This window comes from Eptatretus burgeri, chromosome 10, assembly GCF_056783735.1.
Source record: "Eptatretus burgeri isolate ZD-2024b chromosome 10, Ebu_testis_v1, whole genome shotgun sequence".
In the NCBI taxonomy this organism is placed as follows: Eukaryota; Metazoa; Chordata; class Myxini; order Myxiniformes; family Myxinidae; genus Eptatretus; species Eptatretus burgeri.
In genome coordinates this window covers 219,408-247,235 of record NC_140970.1, presented here as the reverse complement: position 1 = coordinate 247,235, position 27,828 = coordinate 219,408, and the positions used below count along the sequence as shown (strand labels likewise).

Sequence of the window (27,828 nt, the reverse complement as noted above, 5' to 3'; positions counted from 1 at the left end):
TGTATTGCATTAAAAATCAATGTTTGTGTCTTTGTCCTGTTGGTCAATGATTGAAATATGGTTTATGTGCATTGCGGCTCTTTAGATATCACGTTTCTGACCAAATTTGAAAAAATGGCTCTTCCTGTTATTTGGGTTGCCGACCACTGACCTCAGCTAAGGCCTGAGGACTGCCTATCTGTGCTGCTTCATGCAATGCTGGCATGTGATTATATTTGGGTGGAGTCAGGGCAGCTGTCCAGCCAATAGGTGTAAAGCAGTGGGGTGGAGACAGGGTAGCTGAACACTGACCCATGTATAACATGTGATATTTTCTAAGTCAAAAAAGGGCATAGCTCTGTGAAAAATTGACAAAATGCCCTGAAACTTGAACTTGTTCTGTCACTTATAATAAAGCCATGTTCCAAGTTTCAGTTGAATATGTTAAAGTGTATGGGGGAAAAACAGTCTGAAACTAGAACGGGCACTCGGTAGAGCACATACCTTCGCCGCTGCTACTTTTTTCCGGGCACATTTGAAAAACGTCATTTAAAAACGTCCATGACGTCACAACCATCAGTCCGATGGACGTCAAATTTGGTGTTAGACGTCATTGAGGGCAGTCCAACAAAATGGAATGATAAACACTGAAAAAATCGAAAGTTTAAAAATGACGTCATCTTGTGACGTCATTTTGACGCACTTCCAATGACGTCACTACCAATTGCGGACTACCATCCTGAAAGCTCTTATTTCACGGAACATTTTAACATTGGTTTCATGTCAATAGCTCTATTAGATCTGAAGTTATGCCTACAAGTATATTTTGACCTTGAGTGTGACCTTGACCTTGACCATAGAGTTAATTTGCAAAACATGTTCATAAATAAGCAGATATTTTGGTACTGATCATAATGCCTGGATTTGGGACAATTTCCTTTACAAATTACATAGATATTTGAATATAAAATATCAGGACATTTTAGCCACAATTGAAAAACGTTATGTTCAAACGTCAATGACGTCATAACGGTCAGTCCGAACAACGTCAAATTTGGTGTGTGACGTCCTTAAGGTAAGTCCTACAAAATGGTATGATCAAAACTGATGAGGTCGAAAATTGAAAATTTATGTCATCTTGTGACGTCATTTTGACGCACTTCTGATGACGTCACGTCAAATCTGACACCATGTACCCGAAAGGTATTTTGTCATGGAACAATATGGCGTTGGTTGCATGTCGATAGCTGTCTTATGAAGGAAGTTATGCTCAAAAGTTTGTTTTTGACCTTTTCATGACCTTGACCTTTGACCCGATCGCTCCCAAAATCTAATCAAATCGTCCTTGGATAATCACGAATCATCCCACCAATTTTCATGCAATTCGGTTTAATACTTTCTGAGTTATGCGAATAACAAACAAACACACATATTCACAAATAAATAAATACACAGCGCCCAAAACATAACCTTTCGCAGAATGCGAAGGTAAAAACTACAGGTGGGATGGATGGATGGAAGAACAGATGGAGAGCAAACCTATAGTCCCCTCTAGTGAAACCAGTCGGAGACTAAAAAGGCTGCGTGTGTTAAGTTAAACTGACAGACAAACAATCCTTCGTCTAGGTTAAGTACGTGTTTTCCCCCGTCTTTTCCTTGCATTTATTTCCTGTATGTTCCCCATCCCGGTTGTTATTCATTGAATCTGTTCAGTTTAAAGCAATATCATTGTGTGTTTTCAGCCATGTAATTGCCCTCCAGCATAACTAAATTCCTCTGCAAATGGAACGTTGATGCCAAATCCACTGCACAGCCAAATTAATTAGTTATTCACACCGTGGAGTCACAATGTGTGTGCAGAACACCTCCACTCGGCATCTTGGGAGTTCATCTCTGGCGGTCTCACGTTGCTTATTCAGGAGACCATTTCCTTCACAATATTATCTTGTGCTTCATCTATTGAGAGCTGCTTTCTTCTTCTTTGTCTGATTGCAGTTCAGGGAAGTATCCCAGGAAGCAGAAGAATCAGCTCTTCATGAAGTTGGACTTGATAGAACTGGCAACTCCCTGACAGCGCTGATCAAGGTTTGACCGTTGTGATCATATATTAAGGTCTCACTGATAGGTATTCGATGTTCAATTTTCACACAATTCTTTTGTATATTTTTGTTTCCATAGAAGCGGCAGAAAAAGCATCAAGGCTCGAAGCATTTGATATTGGAGGAGCAAGAATGCAAATTGAGCGGCAAGACAAAACGCCAAACTCAAAAAGCAAGAGTTTAATGTGAGAAGTGCCGTTGCCATTGCTGCCACATCTCCACATTTTTCTCCCAGTTGTATGAAAAATATTTGCTCTGAACTGCCTTATTATAATTTTAAAATCCCACAAACAAGTTTGTTGTGTAAAGTGTATGGAAAATTCAGTGTTATTTTCCTTTACACCTGTGCTTTTTTTTTGTTGTTAAAACCAAATGTGTACAATAACTAGAAATGTGGTGATTGTTCAATTATTTTATTTGTGTCGAAAACATTGTTCTTTGGTAATAGTTATGATTGGAGCAGCAAGACAAGGATGCAGATCCAAACCCCAACTGCACCTACAGGTAGTGGACAAAAAATGGAAACACTAATGTAAAGTCACTTAATGGGGCGTTGGGCCACCATGTGTGGCCAGTATGGCCTGTAGGCGCCATGGAATAGGGTCCACCAGCATCTATAATTCTGCAGGAAGGATGTGGGACCATTCTTCCACAAGAAAGTGAATCAACTCACACCTGTTTTATGGAGGTGGAAAATAACTGTCTCAAGTGTTGTTGCAGAATGTCCTATAAATGCTCGATTGGGTTCAGATCATATGACTCATCCATTTGTTGAGAACATGATGAAGGAGGATTAATCTGACCATATCACATTTCTCCATTGCTCGGTTGTCCATTTATTGTGCTCTTTGTACCACTGGACTCGCAAACGTGCATTACCAGGTGTGATGAGCAGTTTGTGCACTGCAACCTGACTGGTATACCACTCTGGATTTCTCGGCAGAACGTGTTTTGATGAAACTGGCTGCTTTTTCCTCAGGTTGAAATTTGCAGTCAATTGATCTGCAGTTGCCTGCCTGCTTTCCCTTACACTTCAAATTAATGCATGGATATCATGATCCTGGAGTATGTGCTTCCGCCACTGTGGCTCTTTGCTGATGATGTCTTTCCCTCAGAGTTCCATGCCAACATCAACTGAGATACCATTGCTCGTGAAACAGTAAGTTGAGCTGTCTTTGTCACAGAAGCTCCTGCCACATGCACTCCAATACTCACCCCTCTTTCAAAGTCACTGAGGCCTCCTCTTGCAGCCATACTGTCCATAATTATAGGCAACCATGCCTTGCAGCATTTTTATACATGACCCTAAGTATGCTGGGATGTTATTTGCTTCATTAACGCATGGGTCCCACCTGTGTGGAAGCCGTTGCTTTCAATATACTTCATGTCCCTCATTTAAGAGGCTGTCACACCTTGACGTTTTAGCCAGCGTATGGCAAGGTCTCAAAATGTATGTAAAACGCTGGCGTACGCTGAACTATTGATGTTTTTTAAAAAAGTTATGGGCGTATAATAACGTGTTGGACGTATGCATAACGTATTAGTAACGTACACAGAACGTTTTAATCACATATAGATAACTTATACCAACTAATGCTGAGCGTGTTGTCGGCGTTCACAACCTATGCCCAATGATAGTCTAACTTATGCATAGCGCAGCAGCGTATCGCCGATGATCACGTGGCGTAGGCTATTAATAGGCTGCGGCTCGACGATTCATATCAAAACCGCACTAGACATTGAAGTGTGAAGCTGCTGTCACACCTTGTTTTAGCCAGCGTATGCCGACGTATGAAAAATTTGCCGAACCAAGCTGGCACACGTCGAATACGTTATGAGTAAGTTTTGTATACGTGAAGAGCACGCTGGCATACATCGTAGTATGCTGGCATACGTCGTAGTTTTCCGGCATACATCGTCATACGCCGAGTACGTCGATACATTTTCAGCATGTTGAAAATTTCTCGACGTATGACACACGTTCTGCATACGCTGGCATAAGTTGTCGGCACGCTATGTGATCGTTGACACACGTCGACATACGTTACTTGTAAGTTACTCATAAGTCGAAACACGTCGACGTAATGTTTAGCATACCCGAAACTTAATTTTTAAACTATGAGTAACGTGCTTTGAACCTATGAGTAACGTGCTTTGAACCTCTGTGTAATGCATCTCCAACGCACATTGACGTATGTAGACGTATTTGATTAACGTCTTCCGGACGACCACAGAACTAACTGAACGTGTTTCTAACTTACAGCTTCCGTATAATGGCGTATTGGCAGCATTTAGGGGAATTGGTATATAAAAATGGGGCTCACAGGAGGAACCCGTCAGTGTTTGAGACTCCATGTTATTTTTTGTTCTTTTTTCGGGGGGGGGTCGCGGCTACGAAAGGTTGAGAACCACGAAGCTCAACATTACCTGGACGTGTTTTGACTTATGAGTAACTTACAAGTAACGTGTAGTTGACGTGTGTCAACGATCGCGTAACGTGCCTACAACACGTTACTCGTAGGTTAGAAATAAGTTTCGGGTACGCTAACCATTACCTCGACGTTTTTCGACTTATGAGTAACTTACAAGTAACGTGTGTCGACGTGTGTCAACGATCGCGTAACATGCCTACAACTTATGCCAGCGTATGCAGAATGTGTGAGTCATACGCTGGCATACGTCGGAACATTTCAAGCATGGAAAAAAACACCTCGGCGTACTACGATGTATGCCAGCGTACAAAGACGTATGCCAGCGTACTACGAAAAAAAGCCAGCGTACTACGACGTATGCCAGCATGCTCTTAACGTATACAAACTTACCCATAACGTATTCGACGTGTGCCAGCGTCTTAGCCAAATTTTGCATACGTCAGGTATACGCTGGCTAAATCGTCAAGGTGTGACAGGGCCTTTACCCAGGTGTTTCCATTTTTTTTGTCCACTACCTGTATCTGTCAGAAGCTTTCAGTTCAGCTGAGCTAACTTGGTTTGTTTTGCCTTGCACTTTTACATTGATTCTTATTAACTAAATTTTCAAGCATAAAGGTTTTCCAGTTTCATTCCCTTGTTGAGAAAAAAAAAACATTGGTGTGTGCTGTTTGCTGTTCTCCATTTAAAGAGATGTCTTTAGATGGATGTGAAGGAATATAAACTTAGCAGTTGCTAGGCAGATAACAATGTTCTCTTCGTTGATGGCATCAAGAGAATGACAAACAGGGATGAGTAACGCTGCAGTAAAGGAAGAAGGAACATTTGTATTTCGCACAGTTACCAGTGTTTTGGTTTCTTTGCTGCAAAACAAAACAAAACAAAAAACCCAAATGGATCCATCTGTAATCACTGCCCGCAAACTGCTTTGCTTGACTGGTTAAGGTACAAGAACACAATATGAATATCACGTGGAGATACAGTATATGCAGTCTATAAAAATGGCACATCCAACCAAAATTCGCACTAAGAACTATCTACCCTGCTAATTTTGTAACAGGTGAGCACATACCGAGTTTCAGGTGATGTTTCATCTGCTACCGAACGGATTTTCTCAGGCCAAAAGAAAAAGAAAAAAACAGGAAATCGGTAGAGTACATCTTGATACTAATTTTGGTTGGCTTTACACTTTTGCTTGACTCTGGACGATTCCCAAACTGCCCGAAACTTGTGGTACATATTGTTGTGTGACCGCCGTCGTGATAGTCATGGCGTTCACCCAGGTATGAGAATGAAGGAATCCCCATATCTGCACTATAAAAGTGAATTTGTATATTTATTTGTTTGTTTGTTTATTTATATACTTGCTGTAAGTCCATGGTAAAAATACCATGATAGAAAAGTAAAAGGAAACCTTTTATTCTTGCACTGGTTAAAATAGCTAAATTCCGGACCCGTTACCAACTCTAGTATGTGAGAGTACAACTCTCATATACTATAGTTCTAACTGTAGCATTTTGGCTGGGTTACATGATAAAGAGAAGTATATTTTACATCAAAGAAACCTGAGACAATATTTATCTGCTGGGTTGAGAATGAAGAAGATTCATAAAAATCTTAGAGTTGAAATAGTCATTGGTTAAAGACATATTGATTTTCATGCGAAAAGGAGAACAGAAGCAAAAACAGATTTTGAGAAAGACTTTTATAAATTAATGAATAATGCTGTATGTGGAAAGACTATGGGAAATGTTAGGAATAGATAAAACATAAGACTTGCTATATCTTGGAAACATGCATCCAAATTAATTAATCAACCAAGTTTTCAGAGAGTGGAAGTGTTTTCAGAGAACTTTTGTGCTATTCAAATGAAAATAGAAAGCATTGAAATGGATAAACCCATTTATATCGGAACATCAATTCTTGACTTGTCAAAGTTGTTTATGTATGACTACTTCTACAACAACTTAAAGAAGAAATATGTGGATGAAGTTAATCGACTTTACATGGATACAGACAGTTTTATTTTGAAAATCAAGATGGAAGACATTTATAAAGACATGCTTCCGTATGTTGGTATTTATGATACAAGCAATTATAAATCAGATCACAAACTGTTCTCTACAAAGAATAAAATGGTTATTGGAAAGTTTAAAGATGAATTTGGTGGAAAGATTATGAATGAATTTGTGTGATTGAGAGCAAAGGCTTATGTTTATAAATATTTTGATAATAATATTGAAAATAGTGATAAAAAGTTGAAGGTGGTAAAGAAAAATGTAATCAAAGAAACAATAAACTTTGAACATAATTACAACTGTTTAACCATCAAGAAAGAACAGTATAGAAAATGAATACAATAAGAAGTTATAAACATCAATTATATACAGAGGAGGGAAATAAGAAGGCATTGGGGGCTCTTGATAAGACGTTTATTTTAGAAAATGGAATTGACAGCCTCCCTTCTGGAGATAATATTTAAAGGATAAGTAGATGTGTTAAGACATAAAATAAAGTATAAGAATTAAAAAAAACAAAATTGGGTTGGGAGGAATGTTAACGGGCTACTGCTGACTTTTTTTTTACTGGTATATAAGTGATAGAACCAAGCATTAACCAAACCAAAGAGTGGAGAAAATCACAGCCTTGGTATTAAATGGAAAAACACAATGAATGTGGTAAATATCAAAAAGGTTTTGTTGAATAAATCACAACTAATAAAACAACTAAGTGGATAAATTCAAATACAAATACAAATAAGTTAGAGGATGTAAAATAAATAAACATCCTTGAAGGGACAGAAAACTTTTATGGTTATCAAGAAATCAATGGAAAAATAATTTGCTGCAATCTCAAAATGATATGTGGCTCAGGAGGTGCTCAAACAAGAGCATGAGGAGAGGTTTGTCATTTAATCTCTGCTCAATAACGATACTTAAACCAAGAACCAAGTTCCAACATATTGTTAATGTATTCGATAGTGATGAGTGCGATAATAAAATAAAATTATTCCCTAAAATAAAAGTCAGATATTCATTGGAATATGCCTGGTGTTGGCTTAATGGCTAGAGTGGTGGGTTTGGGATCCTAGGGTCCTGAGTTCAAATCCCACTCGGCTGTTGACTTAATACCAGGTGGGGTTAGGTAAGCCTGTCATCCTTCCGAGGTAAGCAAAATGAGTGCCAGCTTGCTGGTATCCTGTGTCGGAGTGGCGACCCGTCCAGGATTGTGTCCCAATAGCCAAGGAGACTGCTTTGGCAGCACCAATGTTCTGTACAGAGTATGGTCCCACTGGATGGATGGATGGATTCATTGGCTCTCCATATAACTTTAATGAAAAAATGCCATCAGTTGTAGTTTGTCTATTGAGGATTAGTTGAAAGTGGGAGAAATAGTTGGATTATTTAGGATTTGATATGTAGTAATGGGTTTAGTTGAAAGTGGGAGAAATAGGAGGATGTTTTTGGAGATTTGGGGTGTCAAGTCAAAAAAGTGTTTCCCTTTTCTCCATTTACTTCAATGTAGATTTTGGGGTGTTTTAGAAGCCCCATTATCCTTCTACTATTGAGTGAAGAAAAGATGAAGGAATATGCCTGAAGTGTAACTTCATTGAGTGCAGCAAAAATAATTTTAAAGCAGGCGAAACCACCCACAAGCAGTGTGCATAGTGACCGTGGTTTAGTTCTCCATGGAGAAGTCCTCGGAGTTTGGAAGGCAAAATAAATTGGAGAATATGAATGAGCAAAGTAAACTACGATTTCAATAAAGAATTGAAAAATGTTTTCAGTGCCTACAAAGCAATGCATCCCTTCACCATGGCAGGATGGCCGAGAGGTACGCACACTCGCTCTAAGCTATCTAGCATGGGTTCAAATCTCAACCCAGCTATAAACTGTCATCCCGGTGTTTCACAGGCAAGATGATTCAACAATGTGCATGCCATCCCTCGGATGGATGTTAACCTGGGTGTTGCATCTGCTGGAATTGGTTTGTGGACATTAAAGATGACTTCTTGGTGTCCTTTGCGAAGAGTATGGGAGCTATTCCCAGCATCCTGGCCAAGTTCCAAATTTCCTGCTCTAACCCACAGGAGCACTGTCACACCCTCAGTCAATGATGCTACTCACAGCGTTGTGCTGCACAGGAAAAAACGAAGATGACCAGACCCTCATGTATAGTATTTTATTGCAATAATATTTTAATTCATTTACTTTTTGAAACATTTCCACTCAATTTTTTTCTTCTCTGAAGGAACACATTCCCCTTTTAATACATCTAAAAGTCAACAAGATTTTGAAATTTAATTTACATTATTTCGATTTAAACGATGTTTTCCAGGGATGCATCCATGACGTGTGTGTGTGTGTGTGTGTGTGTGTGTGTGTGTGTGTGTGTGTGTGTGTGTGTGTGTGTGTGTGTGTGTGTGTGTGTGTGTGTGTGTGTGTGTGTGTGTGTGTGTGTGTGTGTGTGTGTGTGTGTGTGTGTGTGTGTGTGTGTGTGTGTGTGAGTGAGAGAGAGATGGGGGTTTGTTCTGATCTGTGAACTCCAAATACAGAATCATCAACTGAGCTGTCAGTCAAGGCTTAACTTCTGCACACAATTTTGTTTGTTGGTGTTTGTGTGTGTACACGCTGCAATGGGGGACGTTCTTTGATAATATAGCAGGGAGCATAATCAACCTTAATCATTACATAAATGCAAAACCCCAACCCCATCCCTAACCCCTATTCTCAATCCCCATCCCATTCCCAACGTTAACATTCAATCCCAAACCACCACTCTCCAACCACATCCCATCCCCAACCTTGACATTCAATCCCCAACCACCACTCTCAAACCTCATCCCATCCCCAACGTTGACATTCAATCCCCAACCCCCGCTCTCAAACCCCATCCCATCCCCAACGTTGACATTCAATCCCCAACCACCACTCTCAAACCCCATCCCATCCCCAACGTTGACATTCAATCCCCAACCACCACTCTCCAACCCCATCCCATCCCCAACCTTGACATTCAACCCCCAACCCAATCCCCAAAGTTGACATTCAAGTCTGAACCCAACCCCCCAAATTTTGTGGGTTTCAATGATTGGTCTCACAATAGTATAACTGTGAACCACCAGGGAAGAACCTCAACCTACACCCAGCCCCCACACCCTACCCCCACACGTAACCCCCACATCTAATCCCCAACCCCCCCCCCCAAAAAAAAAATTTTTTTGTGGGTTTTCCTGATCGGTCTCACATCGTATAACTATGGATGATCAGGGGAAAATCCCTTTTTCAAATTCTCAGAAATTTGTGAGTCTCTGATGTAAAACTCTTATTCTAGCTCATCAAGGTAGAACTTGGAAAGTGGGTCTTCAAGATGTCTCACATTGAGACTCACAAGATAAGTGAGACTCACATTGAGACTCAAGATAAGTCTCACATCAAGGTCAAACTCTTCAGAAATTTGTGAACTTCCAAGGTAAAACTTGTATTCTGACTCAAGGGGAACTTGTTCTTTGGGTCTCTCAAGTATATCTCTTTATCGAGGTCTTAGTTGTTCAAAAGGACTTCAGCCAAATCGATTATTTCATTTCCCCAGCATTCCAATATTCCCATTGGTTTGGATTAATTTGAAGCAACTTTTGCAGGATTTTTTTTATTTTTCTTTCCGTGGAGTGTTTCCGGGTGGGACAGACGGACAGATGGCATTAGTCTATTATATACTAGTGGGGCAACCTTGGGGAAACCCACGGGCATAGAAATGTATGCCATTTGGGCATCTTGAGTTGGACATAGAATCTTCCAAAGTGGGTACTGGCAGTTCATCAGATCCAGAAATTATCGAACTGTATGCAATTTATTTACTTCACATAACATGTGAATACATCATATGTGAATACATGTACATGTGAGATAGTTTCTTTATAAATCGCAGATATCTGAAATGGCTGTGTTTGGAGCAAAGCCCAATTGCAATTTCAGATATTGTCTCGGAAGTTGCGATATCTTCCATCATTACCTTGATAAAGTTGTTACAGTCAAGCAGGTACCGCAAATAGTGTCGGTAATTGAACTTTCCTCTTGGAGCAACAAAATGTAAATACATCCCCTTTCCCTGTTGATTCATTTGTGAAATGTTTCGCAGAACAGCACATGCATGGTGAGGTTATAGGACTGCAATTATGCTTGTGGACAATATTATCAGATACTTTGATTCATCACGGATGCTGTTGTATATGTTTGCTGAGCACGCATTGCCCTCCAAAGTCTTCGTTGCTCAGCATCCTGTGCAAGTTTGTGTTTGAGTTCATCAGCCGTCTCATTGTCTTTCTCACGTCATTCTTTTTTTTTTACTGTATTTGTGCAAGTCTATGATGACGTTCAACAGCTGTTTCATTCTGTTCCCTCATTCTTTTATTCATTTTGGAAATTGCAGTTCCAAACACAACGCAACGCAACGCGTTGCTTTGCATCCTCCGGTTTAACGTCCCTCCGATTGATGCTTCGCCCTGCATGCCCAACACCAGGGTGGTAGTGTATAGCTGGGTTGTGATTCCAACCCTTTCAAGGTAGCTCAAAGCTGAATGTGCAATCCTTTGAGAGTCGAAGCTATCCAGGCAGGCCATAAAATAACAAATGCAATGCGATTGATTATTTGAAATAATACTTTACTTTTACTGTGCTTAAGATGTGTGACGTCATCATGTCGATGTTATCCTGCTTCACACAGGAGCTTTATACTGTACTTGCGTGACTCTGAGATAAAAGACTTGCAACTTTTTATTGTGAGCACACCGAAAGAATGAAACATTTTATTGTGCCGACTGCCGAAAGAACACAACTCAAATGGAAAAGTCTCTGGGAAAAAGTGTGGTGGGCTATGTATATGGGCATTACACCCTTTTGTCCGGCAAAAACTGAAATTGCTCTCTTCGTTCATGTACAGCATTATAAAAGGAATTTTTTTTTTAATTGAAGTTTTCAAATAAACTTCTCTAAAGTGTACATGCACATAGCTTGTAAAAAGAGAACGAAAAAATATCTGTGGAATTTTCCTTCAAATGTTTATTCATTTATTTCACATACAAGATGTGAATTACATGCGCATGCACATGTGAAATACAGTTTGTTTAGAAATTCTGTACTTGCACACGATTCAACCTTGAAAACTCGTGCAAAAACCAAGTTTTTTCATGAAAGACCACGAATTTCTTTCCTCTGCTTTATGAAAACGTACCTTCTTTGAGCGGTGCATCATAGACTGCTAATGTGATCGCCCACCTGCATTAACCCACTCGCTCAGGGTAACGGAGCACAAACCACTCTCTCAAGGTAACGGAGCACGAACCACTCGCTCAGGGTGATGGAGCACGAACCACTCGTTCAGGATGACGTGGCGTGGCAAAAGTGACCGCAGTGAGTGAAGGATTTGCTCAGAATGATATAGCGCGGAACCTCTATCGACAATAGGTGCTTGGCAAGTGGCTGAAGCACTCCAATTCAACGGTTGATAAGGAACAGGCTGTCGCTGCATACCATAAAAGATCCCTTTAACTTTAAAACGTCTTCACCTCACACTCAGCAGTTATGAAATAAAATGAATCTATAAATCCACCATTTTGCCTGCTCATCTGTGCACACATGATGTGGTACATCAGTTCAGGATCCATGCAAACATTATAACATTTTTTTTAAACCGTCCATTTTTTTTTTTACCAGATTTGCTTTGATTCCCTGTAGAGCACATTGCAAAACCTCCAAAAATATAGACACCGATATGGCTAACGCTATGGATAGGCAGTCCCTCTGGGGGACAGGACGTGAGGTTAAGCAGTGAATGCATTAAATCATTTCACCCAATGAAGCCGGTTCAATGAAATAAACATTGCAGAAAATCCATATATATTGTTGTGGTTTCCCACCCGTCGGCATGCGGGCGACCGTTTCGAGCCAATGGCGGCCGCTCTCGCCCACCAAATGGACAAACATAGTCGCAGCTTTCAGAACAACGCCGAAATCCAGCTACGGGTGTGTTTTTAATCACACCGTAAATTAGCCAACTCTTCTGTCCACGCGCGACAGGGTCCGATTGCCGAATTGTCAATTTACCTAAGTATGCGCACAGACAGAAATGCCGGGAATTTACACCTCAACGGAGCCTGCACGAAAACGAGCCATTCTTAAGCAGCTCGTTCCGTTTGTGATTTGCAGAGCGGTGTATTATCGTGAGGCCCCGTCGGACTTGATTATCTTATCGGCTATTAAAAAGCCAGATAATATTCCGTACGTAATAATGACAGTCATTGACAGGAAAGGACGCAACGAACAGGTCACATTCACACAAGGGCATTTATTTATACACGTATGCAAGCAATGGGGGTAAGGGAACATTACACGAGCAGAAAGAGAACTACAACCATTTGTCTATAGTTATTATGTACAGTCACTTATGCAGTTTTACTTATGGGACTGGCGCCACGAACACACACACACAAAACCCAGAAAAGGAAAGAAAGAGAACGTGACGATATGGTGAATTCTTGGGCTCCGTCCTCCTCGATCCGACCTTCCCCGAGAGAGCTTCCTCGCACATGACCCAGAGAGAGCGCCCACAACCAACGACCCAATCCACACCTCTAGAGAGACTGCGAGAGCGCACGCGATCCAGAGAACGCGATTCAGCGAGCGCTATCCAGCGAGCGCGCGCGATGCAGAGCCCAGAGAGAGAGAGAGAGCGCGATTCTCCTCAGCACGTCTTTTTATAGCCAAGCCCCGCCCCCTTTCGCCTCCCGCCACTTCTTCCAGCACGCACGAGAAACTTCTCGAAGGAAGCGTTTTCCTGCCAAATCGGGGCCGTTCCCTCGCCGCTGCGCCGCATTCGTTATTCCTTGTTTTTCTCCTGGATCGGGGCCTTTCTTTTGCCTTTTCCATAGCTTTCGTTGCTTTTTGTTCCTCTGGCAGGGTTATTCGTTGGGGGGGGGAGGGGTGAGGCCGTCGTCCGTTCTCCCTTGATGAATGCCAGGCTTCTGGCAACCGTGTGCTGAGGTGGAAACGCGGTGGTGGTTGTGGTTGTCATAATGGTGGCATGGCTGGCATTTTGTGGTGGTCGTGATGATGTGGTTGGGCGTTTATGGTTAAGGTCGTTGTTGTCAAGGTGGTTGTGGAGAAGGTGGCTGTTGTGAAGGTGGTTGTGGAGAAGGTGGCTGTGGTTGTTGAGATGCGGTTGGTGATGGTTGTGGTGGTTGAGAGGTAGTTGGTCCAAAATAAAGATAGCAAAAGAAAAACACGACCTCAAAGATCACAGCCCCGCGACACGAATAAAACCCGCTAGATGACGGTGGGGAAATCTATCTGAACACTGACTTATCGACATAACTGATCTAAAGGACCTGTATGGTGTTCTGTGAATTTCCACAACTGTAACAATATATACATACATACACACAGTTTTGTGAAACTGGCGCTCCCCCAAGGCAATGGTATGCAACATCGAGCGGTTCCGAGAGATAGTTATTTCATTAGTATTCAGTTTTTGATACCCCTTTCCTGTTGTCGTGGGTTGATGGTCATATGCGTTCCATGGGCATGAGGTAGGTCTTTATTCCCATCCTTTATACATTTTATTACCTTCGCATTCTGCGAAAGGTTATGTTTTGGTCGGCGTGTATTTATTTATTCATTTATTTATTTATTTGTAATCTTGTGATTCGTATAACTCAAAAATTATTAAACCGAATTGCATGAAATTTGGTGGGATGATTAGTTATTAGCCAGGAAGCATTCGATTAGATTTTGGGATCGTTCGGGTCAAAGGTCAAGGTCACGAAAAGGTCAGAATCGTCTTTTTACGATAACACGGTCAATTTTTATTCAATTTGCATGCAACTAACGCCAAAATGTTCAGAATTCAACGCCTCATCTTGTGATATGCAATATGACACAATGATGCCCATACTCTTGTTACCGGTTAGGGGTCAAAGGTCAGGGGGGTCACGACCTTGAAAAATATTCGGTTTTTGTCATAATGCGGTCAATTCTTGTCCGCTTTACATGAACCCAGCACCAAAATGTTCAGAATTTAATGCCCAATCTTGTGACACAATGATGTCATAACACATGTCACCGGTTGGGGTAAAATGTCGGGGGGGGGTCACGCCCTTGAAAAATATGCGGTTTTCGGCATTACTCAGTCAATTCTTATTCGATTTGCATGAAACCAGCATCAAACCAGTTCCCCACACTCATACCAAGAACAAAAAAAAGTAGTGGCGGCGAAGGTATGTGCTCTATGAGTGCCCGTTCTAGTTTACATTGTTACACATGCGACCTCCTTCCCACGCAAGCATAGCAACAGGCAGGTCATTAACATACGCACGCCCTTTTGCATTCAAACCTCATGCCATTACCCAACAGACACTTCACTTCAATCTTCACCAGACTTGTACCACAATGCAACAACAATTCCTCCAACCACCACCACGCCTTCATAATAATTCTCCCACACCATCTGACCCTAACCTAAAGCTCGCTTACCGTTGCCATTAACTGCTATAATGATGACACCTCAACCACCGTGTTATAACCAACCGCCCCACTCTCCCACCACTGCCATCGCTGAAGGGTTGTCACCACCAAAGTTCACCACCTCCCTCTGGACCAGCTGGAGTAAGGGGGAGCACACACACATCATGGTAGGTGCTCGGTCTGGCCATCCTGGCGTCAAGCTCAGTGTACGAGTGTGCACTAGGCTCAGTTCAACATTGTGTGGATAGCCCTCATTCGGTGGCTGGCACGTGTTTGTGGCCGGAGAGCGCAACCAAATGCCCCGGTGCCATGTCAACCTCAGAACTGTTGCATGCCTGAGTTCAGGCATTTCTGCTGCCAAAGCCTCGCATGGATGGAGCTAGTGCCAGGATAATGGTCTATACCTCAATGAGGGTGCTGGAGAACACCCGTCTCTCCGCCTGTTCCACCCTTCAGCGCCGCCCATGTCAGAGATTATAAAAGAGAGCTCGATTCTCTGGCTTTTCTTCTTGTTCTTGGGGTCACTGAACGAGTGGAACTTGATGGAGGGAACTGAAACAAGTGCACCTGCAAGCGGTAGACACCAGACCGAGCACCGCTTTAGCTGGTTAAACACTTACACATACAGACCTCCTTACACTCACATTAGGCCTATTCTCTCACATGTTCTTTTATTTTTCTTCCCAAAACCCCCTGACCCACATCTTTACTCCTTCCCCCTTTGCATCTCATCTCTCAATCACCGCACCCCTCATTTTGCACCTCCCTCCGACCACACACACAATAGACAACCTCAGTTCCCCCCCCCTTTCCCCTACTTCAACGATTGGAAAGCATTGGTCTGTTGACCGCAACCACATCACACCTTTTCTCATCTTTCTTGCTCTCAAACCTTCCTCGCGGAATGATTCTGATGGCACCTGTCGTGTTGGTGTAATTAAGATTGTAAAAGTTTATTATCGGTTTAGCTCTGCCCTGTCTTCTCTTTTGCATATACATGTATTTTCTTTTGCCGCACCTCATCAGTCGTTGCTTTCCCTTGCTTTACATATTCCTTTGTAATAAAACCGCCCGTTGTTTGCTTTTTGTACACATGCTTTTCCTCACCCTAGCTTGTAATAAATTGATTATATTATAAATGTACCTAGTTCGTCATGTCTTTTCCTCCATTGGTCTAGCACAGTCTGCACAGTGCTTGCTGGGAAATGTTATCCCACCGATTTGCTCTTGTTTGCTGGTGTGACTTTGCAGCTCTGCCCAGCTGCACCTGATTAGGTAAGTCAACGCAAGTTCGCATCAAGGCCATGTAACTCGCTTGATACGGTCAATCCACCGGAAACGGTAACACGCAAAGTACTGACACCCTGCCAGGATTGGCAGTAGCAATCGGCGTTCATGGTTGCTTAACAAGCCAAAGCACGGAGGTATCCATGTTCGGTGGCCTCAGTACTGGGCATTTGAGAGGGACCCGAGTGCTTCCCCTTGTGTCGAATCCCGAATCCATAACAACATACATCACATGCTGGACAGTCATGACCACCCACTAGGTGCACGCATGTCACCACACCCCGAGTCACAGAACTGGTTGCAACCCGAATTCTGAGCCGTTGGAGTAAATATGCTGCTTAGAGAAAACAATTTGCAGGTTACACAATTTACCTACATTACCTTAAAACTGTCAAACTTAGCATGCAAAATGTGTCATTTCACAATCTTTGAATTCTCAAACCTGGGCAGCAGTCACACCATGTGGGGGCACTTTGAGATATTGTCACGTGGATGGAAATCTAGATATGGCACTTCCATAGATACCAATGGGTTCACCATTCACACTGAAGCTGAGCCTTCACTACCAGTTTTTCACAAACCAATGCCGACCAGGTAATGTCTGCTTGTGGTCCAGCAGGATTTATTTCTGCACTGCTCATAAAACTGGATTACAGTGTGACTAATTTAGCCCTGGAGGAATCCCAAATGAGCTCGATTGTTGGCATGACAAAATGGCAGCAACACGAGGCAAATGTTGAGATAAATAATTTGTAACACAAGACACGACCAGCAGAATCCCAGAGAGAGAACAAAACAAAACGATGCCCATTAGGTGCCAATATTCACAGAAGCAATCGAGCACACAAAAACTGGACAACAGAGGGAGAGACATGGGGTGAAGAACATCAGGCGGCTGTAAATCTCACGTAGTGCCAGCACCAGAGAGGAAGCCAGACAACGGACCAGATGAGCAGCCGCGAGTGGAGCATGGAGCTGTCCCAGAGGCAGAGTGTGAAGCCAGAACACACCAAACACAGGCCAGTCAGGACAGAGTTTCTCTTGTTTTTTTATTGCCCACCCCAGCTCCTCTGCAAATCTCCTGGTGTCAGCAATAGACCGATAGCTGCCTTCCATGTACATCTACTGACAGCAACGGACCAAAAACCATCTTAGAAGTGCTGCCTGACAGCACAAGAATTTGAGGGGGTGGTCTATATCATCCTTCCTCCCCCCCTCACCCAACCTTCTCCCCTCCTTACCTTTCTTACCACCCTTACCTTTCCTCCTCACCTCCAATCCCTCTTACCCTTCCTCCCCCCTCCAACCTCCACATCTTTCCTCTCCTCTAACCACCTTACCTTCCCTCTCTCCCCTCCAATCCCCTCAACTTTCCTCTCTCCCACCTCCAACCGCCCTCACCTTTTCTCAAACCCCTCTTACCCTTCCTCACCCCTCCAACCCCATAATTCCCCCTCCTCCATCCAAACTCCCCCCCCTTTACAACACCCCATACCTTTCCTCAAGCCACTCCCCTACTCCTCTTCCTCTCCACCCCCAAACCTACACGTCCTCTTCCTCTCACCCCTCCTACTCCTCTTCCACCTTGCCTCCCCACAAAACCACCTTTCTCCTTTTCCCCCTCCCCCCGACCCAACCCCCACTCCCCCCCAGTCCTCTTTATTGTGTCCGAAGAGCAGACAGACAGACACAAGAGCAAGTAACAACTCTGCTTTATTGTATGAGCGGGAGCACACTGCGAAACCCCTAGCGGGCGGGTCATGATATAGAACCCAATCACGTGACTTCAAGCATCCCAAAGCACCCACCCCCATACAGCATACTTCCTCCCCCTCTAAAAGCAGAAATCAACAGACAAAATCCTCCAAGTACCGCGGCCTTTTCCTGATAAGCCCCGGGCGAACAGGGCCGCCAGATGGCACAGGCTCAGACGCCTCCTGGCCCGGTCGAGGTGACATTCCAGTGGGACTCGCTCCATTTGTAACATCAAGAGCCCCCGGCCGACAAGCTTGTTCGCTTCTCGGGCAGGACCGATTCAGGTAAACACCCCGAGTCCGCTAGCCCCATGGGTGCCAGCACGTCTGGCCTTGGCGATTCAACGTCTGGCCCCGGCGACATCAGAGGTGGGGCCCCATGTCACTCAGCACGGGAGGTGACGCTGAACAGCGATCATGCATTTGATCAATGTGCCGCTTCCACACCTTCCCATCATCAGTCCTAACCAAGCAATTGGCCGGTCCGAGTATCACGGAAACCACGGCTGGCACCCATTTGCAATTGTGGTAATAATCACGCACCATCACCCACTGGCCCACATCAAAACTACGCACCAGCGCCGCGCGTGACACCGCCCCAGGCACTGACCCCCCAAGTCGCAGCAAATCCAGTCTAGACCTCAATGCTCGTCCATACAGACGCATGGCAGGTGTATCATCAGTAGTCGGATGGACAGCATTTCTATACTGCAACAAGAATACATTAATCATCGTCTGCATAGATGCACCCTCCCCCCTACGGAAGGCACGTTTCAACATTTTAACAAATGATTCAGCTTGCCCATTCATTGCGGGATGGTATGGCGCGGACTTCAAATGTTTTACACCATTCTGGCGCATGAAATTATCAAACACACCCACAACGAACTGTGGACCATTATCAGACACCAGAAGCTCGGGTATCCCTTTGTTAGCAAAGATCATTCGCAGCTTCTCCACCGTATTGTCCGCCGACGTGCATTGCATGACCACAACCTTCGGCCATTTGGAGAATGCATCAATCACAATCAAAACATTTTTTCCCTTGAACGGCCCAGCAAAATCCACATGGATCCTTTGCCAAGGTCTGTCTGGGACCGGCTATAGGCCCAACGCCCGCCTCAGTTTGTCGGCATCTGCTTGACAAGTAGCGCAATGCTTAATCATTCGCTCAATGTCTTTGTCTAACCCCGGCCACCACAAAAGGCTACGGGCGAGACTCTTGGTCTTAACGACGCCAAGGTGACTGGCATGCAGCTCCTCAAGGCAACGTTGCCTGAACTTTGGGGGGGACCACAGTTCTCATTCCCCACAGAATACACCGCTGAGCCAACGACAGCTCTGACGCTCTAGATGCGAACGGCTGAAATGCAGGTGTCGAAGGCAGATCGTTCCAATTCCCCATAGAGATCGCCTGAACAACACGGCCGAGCACTGGGTCGTGGGCTGACTCCACAGCCACCTGCTTCGCTGTGACCGGCGCACACTTAATTTGGCTCAGTGTAAACACATCAACCCGATCGGCTGACTCAGGCGAAGCTGGGCCCTCCACACAAGGCAAGCGCGAGAGACCGTCAGGTGGCATGCTTCCCGGTGCTCCGGAACTGGATATCGCAGCTGTAGGCAGCAAGGAACAGACACCACCATTGTATTCGCACGGCCACTGCCACCGACACCCCACGCTTGGGTTCCAGGATGAATTGGAGTGGTTTGTGATCCGTCTGCAAGGTGAAATGGCAACCCAGCAGGTATTGATGAAACTTCCGCACCCCCCAGACGAGGCTGAGAGCCTCGCGCTCGATCTGGGCATATTCCCGCTCTGCCACTGACAGGGTCCGGGATGCAAAACAAACAGGTCGCTCGGAACCATCGTCCATTCTGTGGGACAACACCGCCCCGATGCCGTACGCGGAGCTGTCGCATGCCAATAAGAGCGGACGTGCAGGCTCGTAGTGGACGAGGACCGTATCTTCCGTGAGCAGTCGCTTGGCACGGTCGAACGCCGCCTGGTGGTCAGGCCTCCACGCTCAGCGCTCGTCTTTCTTGAGCAGCCACGTCAACGGGGCCAGCTCCGAGCTGAGCTCGCGTACGAATCTTTGGTAATACTGTGCCATACCAATGTATGAACGCAGCTGCGTCTTGTCACGGGGTGGTGGCATGTGCTGGATCGCCTCCACTTTCCGCGGGCCTTTCAACAGCCCCCCCCCCCGGCGTGATGATGTGCCCAAGGTATTCCAAACGTTGCTTGAAGAACGCGCACTTGTCCCTGTTCAAGCACAGGCCGCACGCTTCTAGCTTCGTCAGCACCTGGGCAATGTTAGCCAGGTGCTCCTCCGCCGTTTTCCCCGCAATGAGTACGTCGTCCAGGTAGGTCTGACCGGGCAGGCCGACGCACACCTGATCCATGGCTTTCTGCCACAAGGCTGGGGCCGAAGCAATCCCAAAACAGAGCCGGGTGTATCGATAAAGCCCCTGACATGTTGATTGTCAACAGGTCGCTGCTTCTGGGATACATCTCGAGATGAAAATATGCATCACGTAGATCAAGCTTCGTAAAGTACTGACTCCCTGCCAACCGTGCATATATCCCATCCTCGTCACCAACTATTGTGTCCGAAGAGCAGACAGACAGACACAAGAGCAAGTCACAACTCTGCTTTATTGCATGAGCGGGAGCACACTGCGAAACCCCTAGCGGGCGGGTCATGATATAGAACCCAATCACGTGACTAAAAGCATCCAAAAGCATCCACCCCGTACAGCACACTCTTCTTCCTTCCTCCCCCACCTAAACCCTATATTCCTCCCCCCCCCCATCCAAACCCCCTCTTCCTAAAAACCTTCTCTCCTACCCCAAGCCTGCTATTCCCCCCCCCCCCAATCCCAAACTCAAACCCCTCCCCTCCCCTCTCCTACCCCAAGCCTGCTATTCCCCCCCGCCCCACAATCCCAAACTCAAACCCCTCCCCTCCCCAACCCAAACCTCCTTCTTTGGTCGTTTGCAAAATTGCTGTTTTTTGTTGTTCAGCTCCTCCATGAGTTGACTCCATAAAAACAGTGCAACTGATATAATACCATCTTTGCACGAACCTCCACCCAAGCTTGACGTGTCAGAACATTGTTTGTGGTGGTCACCAGCCCCACTATCAAATCTGACTGTTTGTGGTACTCGCCAATGAAGTTGGGCCAAGAACAATACCCAGCAAAGATACAATTTTCGAAATATTCCGATCCAAGGAATTGATGTTCCTGGATATCACCAAAAGCTTGGCTGTTTGGCCATGGCCTACCATACTGCTACCCCTGCCTGCACTCACCACCTCCCAACTCACTTACCACCTCCCAACCCACTCACTCACTCACTCACCACCTCCCAACCCACTCGCTCACTCACTCACCCACCACCTCCCGACCCACTCGCTCACTCACTCACCCACCACCTCCCGACCCACTCGCTCACTCACTGACCCACCACCTCCCGACCCACTCGCTCACTCACTCACCCACCACCTCCCGACCCACTCGCTCACTCACTCACCCACCACCTCCCGACCCACTCGCTCACTCACTCACCCACCACCTCCCGACCCGCTCGCTCACTCACTCACCCACCACCTCCCCACCCGCTCGCTCACTCACTCACTCACCACCTCCCAACCCGCTCGCTCACTCACTCACCCACCACCTCCCGGCCCGCTCGCTCCCTCACTCACTCACCCACCACCTCCCGACCCGCTCGCTCACTCACTCACTCACCCACCACCACCTCCCGACCCGCTCGCTCACTCACTCACCCACCACCTCCCGACCCGCTCGCTCACTCACTCACCCACCACCTCCCGACCCGCTCGCTCACTCATTCACCCACCACCTCCCGACCCGCTCGCGCACTCATTCGTCCACCACCTCCCGCCCCGCTCGCTCACTCACTCACCCACCCCCTCCCGACCCGCTCGCTCACTCACTCACCCACCACCTCCCGACCCGCTCGCTCACTCACCCACCACCTCCCGACCCGCTCGCTCACTCACTCACCCACCACCTCCCGACCCGCTCGCTCACTCACTCACCCACCACCTCCCGACCCGCTCGCTCACTCACTCACTCACCCACCACCTCCCGACCCGCTCGCTCACTCGCTCACCACCACTCACCCACCACCTCCCGACCCGCTCGCTCACCACCTCCCGACCCGCTCACCACCTCCCGACTCACCACCACCCACCACCTCCCGACCCGCTCGCTCACCACCTCCCGACCCACTCACCCACCACCTCCCGACCCGCTCGCTCACTCACTCACCCACCCACCACCTCCCGACCCGCTCGCTCACTCACCCACCACCTCCCGACCCGCTCGCTCACTCACCCACCACCTCCCGACCCGCTCGCTCACTCACCCACCACCTCCCGACCCGCTCGCTCACTCACCCACCACCTCCCGACCCGCTCGCTCACTCATTCACCCACCACCTCCCAACCCGCTCGCTCACCACCTCCCGACCCGCTCGCTCACCACCTCCCGACCCGCTCACGACCCCCCGACCCGCTGGCTCCCCACCTCCCGTGCCGCTCTCCCACCCCCTCCCTGGCCGCTCGCTCACTCAGTCACCGACCCCCTCCCGACCCCCGCCCGCACTCATTCTCCCACCACCGGCCGACCCGCTCGCTCACTCATTCACCCACCACCTCCCGACCCGCTCGCTCACTCATTCATCCACCACCTCCCGACCCGCTCGCTCACCACCTCCCGACCCGCTTGCTCACCACCTCCCGACCCGCTCGCTCACCACCTCCCGACCCGCTCACTCACCACCTCCCGACCCGCTCACTCACCACCCACTCACCACCTCACCACCCATTCACCACCTCCCAACCCACTCACCACCTCCCCACTCACTTCCCTCACTGCCTGGACGAGATCACCGCACATTGCCTTTTCCCCAAACACGCCGCCATGTTACTATGCCCAGTGCAACATTCACGACACATCCACTCTTCTACACACACGCCGCCATGTTACTATGCCCAGTGCAAGATTCACCGCACATACCCTTTTATATGCACACGCCGCTATGTTGCTATGCCCAGTGCAAGATTCACCGCACATCCCCTTTTCTACGCACACGCCGCCATGTTGCTATGCCCAGTGTAAGATTCACCTCACATCCCCTTTTCTGCGCACACGCCGCCATGTTGCTATGCCCAGTGAAAGATTCACTGCATCCCCGCGTTGCGTTATGTTTATGTGAGAAAGTGTTCACATCGACTTTGGCTTTCAACTCAAAATTAACATTCAATGTTGTCACGTTCAGACAATTTATATATCTCTTGTCCAGAGAATTTATCACGCGAGTGAAAACACATATCTGCAACGAATGGGCCTACCAAGATGGCGCTTGGTGGCGACAAATAAGCACCGCCCATAATCTTTCCACCCACAGTGCAGATCGGAAGATCTACCTTCATGATGATGAAGTAACGCCGGGAACACCGCAAATTAAAGGTGCATTTCAAGTTATTAGTATTTATATGGGTATTTCTTAAATGAGAGGTGAAACGTTATAAACGAGGCGTGAAATCAAAAAAAATATTACCGTCCGTTTTCCGCTCGCCCGCCACGTTTCCGGTTTAAATTTTTTTTTTTTTAAATGGTATTTATTTTTTAATCGAGGTTTAAGTACCCATGATGCAGTGCGTGGGCGCCATATTGGTTGTTTGGCTCAACGTGTGAGAGAAAAGGTAAACAAGGCCTCGATTCGTTCCAAGCTGTCGACATGCCCGTTTCATGTGCTATGATCAAGTGCAGCAATCGCGCAGACCGTGACAAGAAGAGATTTTTTCGATTCCCCGCCATTATCAATAACAGCGATGATAAAACGAGAGATCTCAGCGAGAAAAGGCGCCGTTTGTGGTTTGCAGCCGTCAACAGGAAAGACATGGCGTACAAGGACGCGCAGTACATGCGTGTGTGCAGTGATCATTTTGTTAGGGGTGAGTTGGAAACGTGTATGGCGGGTAGTCGGTCTCCACATGAGCGATGTTATGTAATGAGTTTCCTTTGTGCTCATCAACCCGGGATGTTTTCGACATTTTGACGCTGACGTAACAATGGAGTAATTAGCCGAGGCCACATTGCCATTGTCTTTTGTCAGCCATTGTCAGGTAGGCCCTACTGGGCCTACAGGTCCAGGCCATAAACTTGCTGATTTCGTGATCCGTGCAAATCATATGAAGCATGCCTGAACTGCGTCTGCCTCACATTTAATTGAATTATGATGATGAATTATTATGATAGTAAATAATAATAATAATTAATCCCCCTTCAGGTTCCCCATCAGCCCTGTATCAGGACACCGACCCTGATTGGATACCGAGTGTGAAACTTGGTTATGAGAAGAGCTCTCGTTTCTTTCGCCTGCGGGTAAGTTAAACATGCTTAACTCGACTGTTTTAGGGTTAGGGTAATAGTTACGAGTGGTAGAAATTGATGGAACATTGCATATGTAAAGAAAGCCTCGGGGGTTAAACGTATGGAAAGCTTTTGTGACATCGTGTACGAAGCATACACGTCAGAGCCACGTCTGAAAAACTGAAATGTATGTATTTACAGTGAAGAAAAACTGCCTTTTCTTGGTTATTCAGGAGCGCAATGAGGCGGCGAGACTCCGGGACATGCTGATCGACGCGCAAGATGAGGAGCAAGTTGAGATGGAGGCAGAAACTGAAGCAGGGTATCGGGATTGTGAAGTTACACTTGAAGAGGAACTATGCAATGTTGAGATTGGCACTCCTAAATCAGAGAATTAATCTTTGGAAAATGATAATATTTTAGTCACGAAGATGGTTCATCCATCTATAATTCCGTGGTGTGTGTGTGTGTGTGTGTGTGTGTGTGTGTGTGTGTGTGTGTGTGTGTGTGTGTGTGTGTGTGTGTGTGTGTGTGTGTGTGTGTGTGTGTGTGTGTGTGTGCGTGCGTGCGTGCGTGCGTGCGTGCGTGCGCGCGTGCGTGCGTGCGTGCGTGCGTGCGTGCGCGCGCGCGCGCTGTTTCTCGACAACCACTGGTCCGATGTAATTGAAAGGTGCCAGGTATATTACTGGGGACCTGAGGATGTGCCTTTTCCAAGTTTGATATTAATCGGACAAGTGCTTCCCAAGTTATGGCCATTTATTTACCAAACCAATGACAGGACACGTTGCTGCGTAGGCGTGGCCGTTGGGGAAGAGATCCTCAGCCGCCTTCCCCATTACGGGTTACAACGTACGGACTTCCGGATAGTGATGACTTGCTGTATTCTAATAATTTCTCGATTTCTTATGCGCATTTATAGATAAACACAATGCCGCAAGTTATGATCGTTTTCATATTAGACGGTGCATAAATTTCAGTAACATCAGAGTGCTGGTGTGTTCCGAACCAGGAAGTAATTTTTTTTTCTCTTCTCTTCTCTTTTTGTTTTTCCTTGCGAAAAGGCAAAATACGTTGGTGCTAATTGAATAATTGGCCATTAAAACCTAAATTGCGAATCATCGTAACTGTGATATGCGAACTTACGGGCACGCGAGAGCGAAGAAACGGCCTGTGTGTTGTTGTTTGCTCTTCCACTTCCTTGGAGTTTTCTTAGGATGTATGCAAAGTTTCAGGCTGCTAGGTTTTTATGGTTTTGTAGTTATGGAGGAGACGTGCGCGTGCACACCAACACACACACACACACACACACACACTTTTTTTTCGTACAGGTGTCCTTTCTTTCTTCCGTCAATAAAAAAGAAGAAGCAGAAGAAGAACCTTTCTAACCCTCTGTGCGGGGATATCTAGTCACAAGTTGGTGTTTGCAGTTTCGCCACGTGTGCCCACATACCGATGCACACACAGACCTTTATTTATTTACTTATTTTTAACTGCAACGCTTACTTCAGACTGCGATATTTTTGGAGGTTTTTGTTTTGATTTGGGGGGGGGTATTGTAATCGGCTCTGTCCATCCGTCCGTCATGCTATCTCGTCCGAAACGATTGTGCAGAAATTCACCAAACTTGGTAGTTATGATTACCATGTTGTAAGAAGGTGCTAGAGCAATATAATTTTTTGCCCTTCCCTCAAGGGCTCTGAGATCGGGTCAAAAGGTCAAATATCAAAAAATGCAATTACGGGCACATTTTAAAACATTTTTAAATGAAATTATATGTGCAATCAACATTGGGGGACACATGAAATAAATAAATAAAAATTTTGAATTTGATCCCCGGTTCATGCCCCAGTGGGTGTTGACTTGGGGTCACTGGGGTCAAAACAAAAAAAATTTAACTCAAAATTTGATATTGGTTCATTCCTGATGGAATCTTGGGCAATTTTACAACTATGAGGTGTGAAGTGTGGGGCTCTGCGATGGCTCGCCATCAACTTCGCTCTGGTTTGTGTGTTTGTGAATGTCTAGGTACAGAGCCTCCGCCGTGCCTCTGCTGGACAGCTGTGAGCAGTACTTTGGTACTCGTGACCTGTACACTGTGTTGTCCGTTGGGAGGGATGCGAGCGATGCAGATCTGCAACGGGCCTACCGCCGGCAAGCTCTGCTACTCCACCCGGATAGGGCAGAGGCCGCCTTTTGGCAGCCCGCCACGGCCAGCTTCCAGGTGAGGATCCTGTTTGTGAAGGAAATGGCAGTGCAAGCATGCTCGGACACACAACTTGTATTTTTTGGGCCATCATGATTGTATCACAGTTTCTGCAAATCAAGTCCAATATTTGAAAAAACAATTGCCATTATAAAAGTTGCTCCATGTAATTTGGCGACCAAGATAAATAATTCATTCAATTGAGAGTGTGCGCGTGACGTCACCACATTTGCGATCAGCCATCTTGGATTACAGGCACACAAAGTGAAAAGACACTTGGACTGCATCATTGTGGTTTTTGTGCTGAAATAGGAGTTGAATTGATGAATTTTTTTTTGTACTGTTCTTTTTTGTTTTTTTACTTGTGGTAATCGTGCCATTTGGGAGGAATGGTTTTTGTATCATAGATTGTCTTCCTGAAACGATATAAATATTTTGATATGGAGGCTTGACTTTGAGTTATGAGGGCCATGCAAGAGTGGTTCCAAATGACATTCTCACAGTAGTCCAAGAAACAGCAAATTTGTCTTTTATTTCCTAATATATAATTATGTACACAAAGTAAGAATGTAAGTGTGTGCATGCGTGCTTTGGTTGCAGAGGTAGCACACTTGCTTTTAAGCTGTCTAATCTGGGTTCAATTCCCAATCTGACTCTAAACTTTCCAATTGGTGGTGCTTTGGATGGAGGGTGTTGCATCACAGGTTGGGCTGACTCTCGGATGGACGTTAAGCCAGGTGTCCTGTCTGCTGGCATTATTTGTTTTGTTTGTGTCTTTCTGGAAGAGTTGGCAAAAGAAGATAAAGCTTTGAGGCCAGATTAGCACCTGAGAGTATTGAAGGGGATTGCAGAACAGAAAAGGATAATGTTGGTAGAGCAGATGTAAATCATGATGTTTACATACAGTATGTAACATGCTTATCTGCTCTGCCAACATGAGTCCATGTCATTGATGTTTTCTCGGTCTACTTTTGCTTGTACAACGTGATAGCCATTCTTCACAAAAACAGCCATATCACTGATCTACCCAGACTTCATCTGGTTTTCATTCAAAGTTTTCCATGCTTTCACATCTTCCAGCGTGTAAAAACCTTCAGCAAACAAAACATGATTCACTAAATCTGAATATTAAGTGGTTGAAAAGTTTGT

The 27,828-nt window shown here is 45.7% G+C and overlaps 2 protein-coding genes across 11 annotated transcripts in view; both read left to right on the top strand.

Moving 5' to 3' along the window:
- Positions 1-8,289, top strand: part of LOC147017782 (dnaJ homolog subfamily C member 9-like) — a 70,043-nt gene extending 61,754 nt beyond the window's left edge. For all 7 annotated transcript variants that reach the window (XM_085896767.1, XM_085896760.1, XM_085896762.1 and 4 more), the window contains 2 exons: positions 1,975-2,064; positions 2,158-8,289. In XM_085896767.1, the coding sequence (XP_085752893.1) occupies positions 1,975-2,064; positions 2,158-2,262 (195 nt within the window). In that variant the 3' untranslated portion in view covers positions 2,263-8,289. The remainder of the gene's footprint in view (positions 1-1,974; positions 2,065-2,157) is intronic.
- Positions 8,290-23,749: 15,460 nt separating this feature from the next.
- LOC147017781 (uncharacterized) overlaps positions 23,750-27,828 on the top strand; it is a 50,963-nt gene continuing 46,884 nt past the window's right edge. For 2 of the 4 annotated variants that reach the window (XM_085896744.1, XM_085896743.1), the window contains exons 1-4: positions 23,750-24,058; positions 24,394-24,488; positions 24,710-24,798; positions 26,502-26,697. In XM_085896744.1, coding sequence (XP_085752870.1) covers positions 23,842-24,058; positions 24,394-24,488; positions 24,710-24,798; positions 26,502-26,697 — 597 coding nt within the window. In that variant the 5' untranslated portion in view covers positions 23,750-23,841. The remainder of the gene's footprint in view (positions 24,059-24,393; positions 24,489-24,709; positions 24,799-26,501; positions 26,698-27,828) is intronic. The other 2 variants (XM_085896745.1, XM_085896746.1) reach the window with 1 other exon arrangement.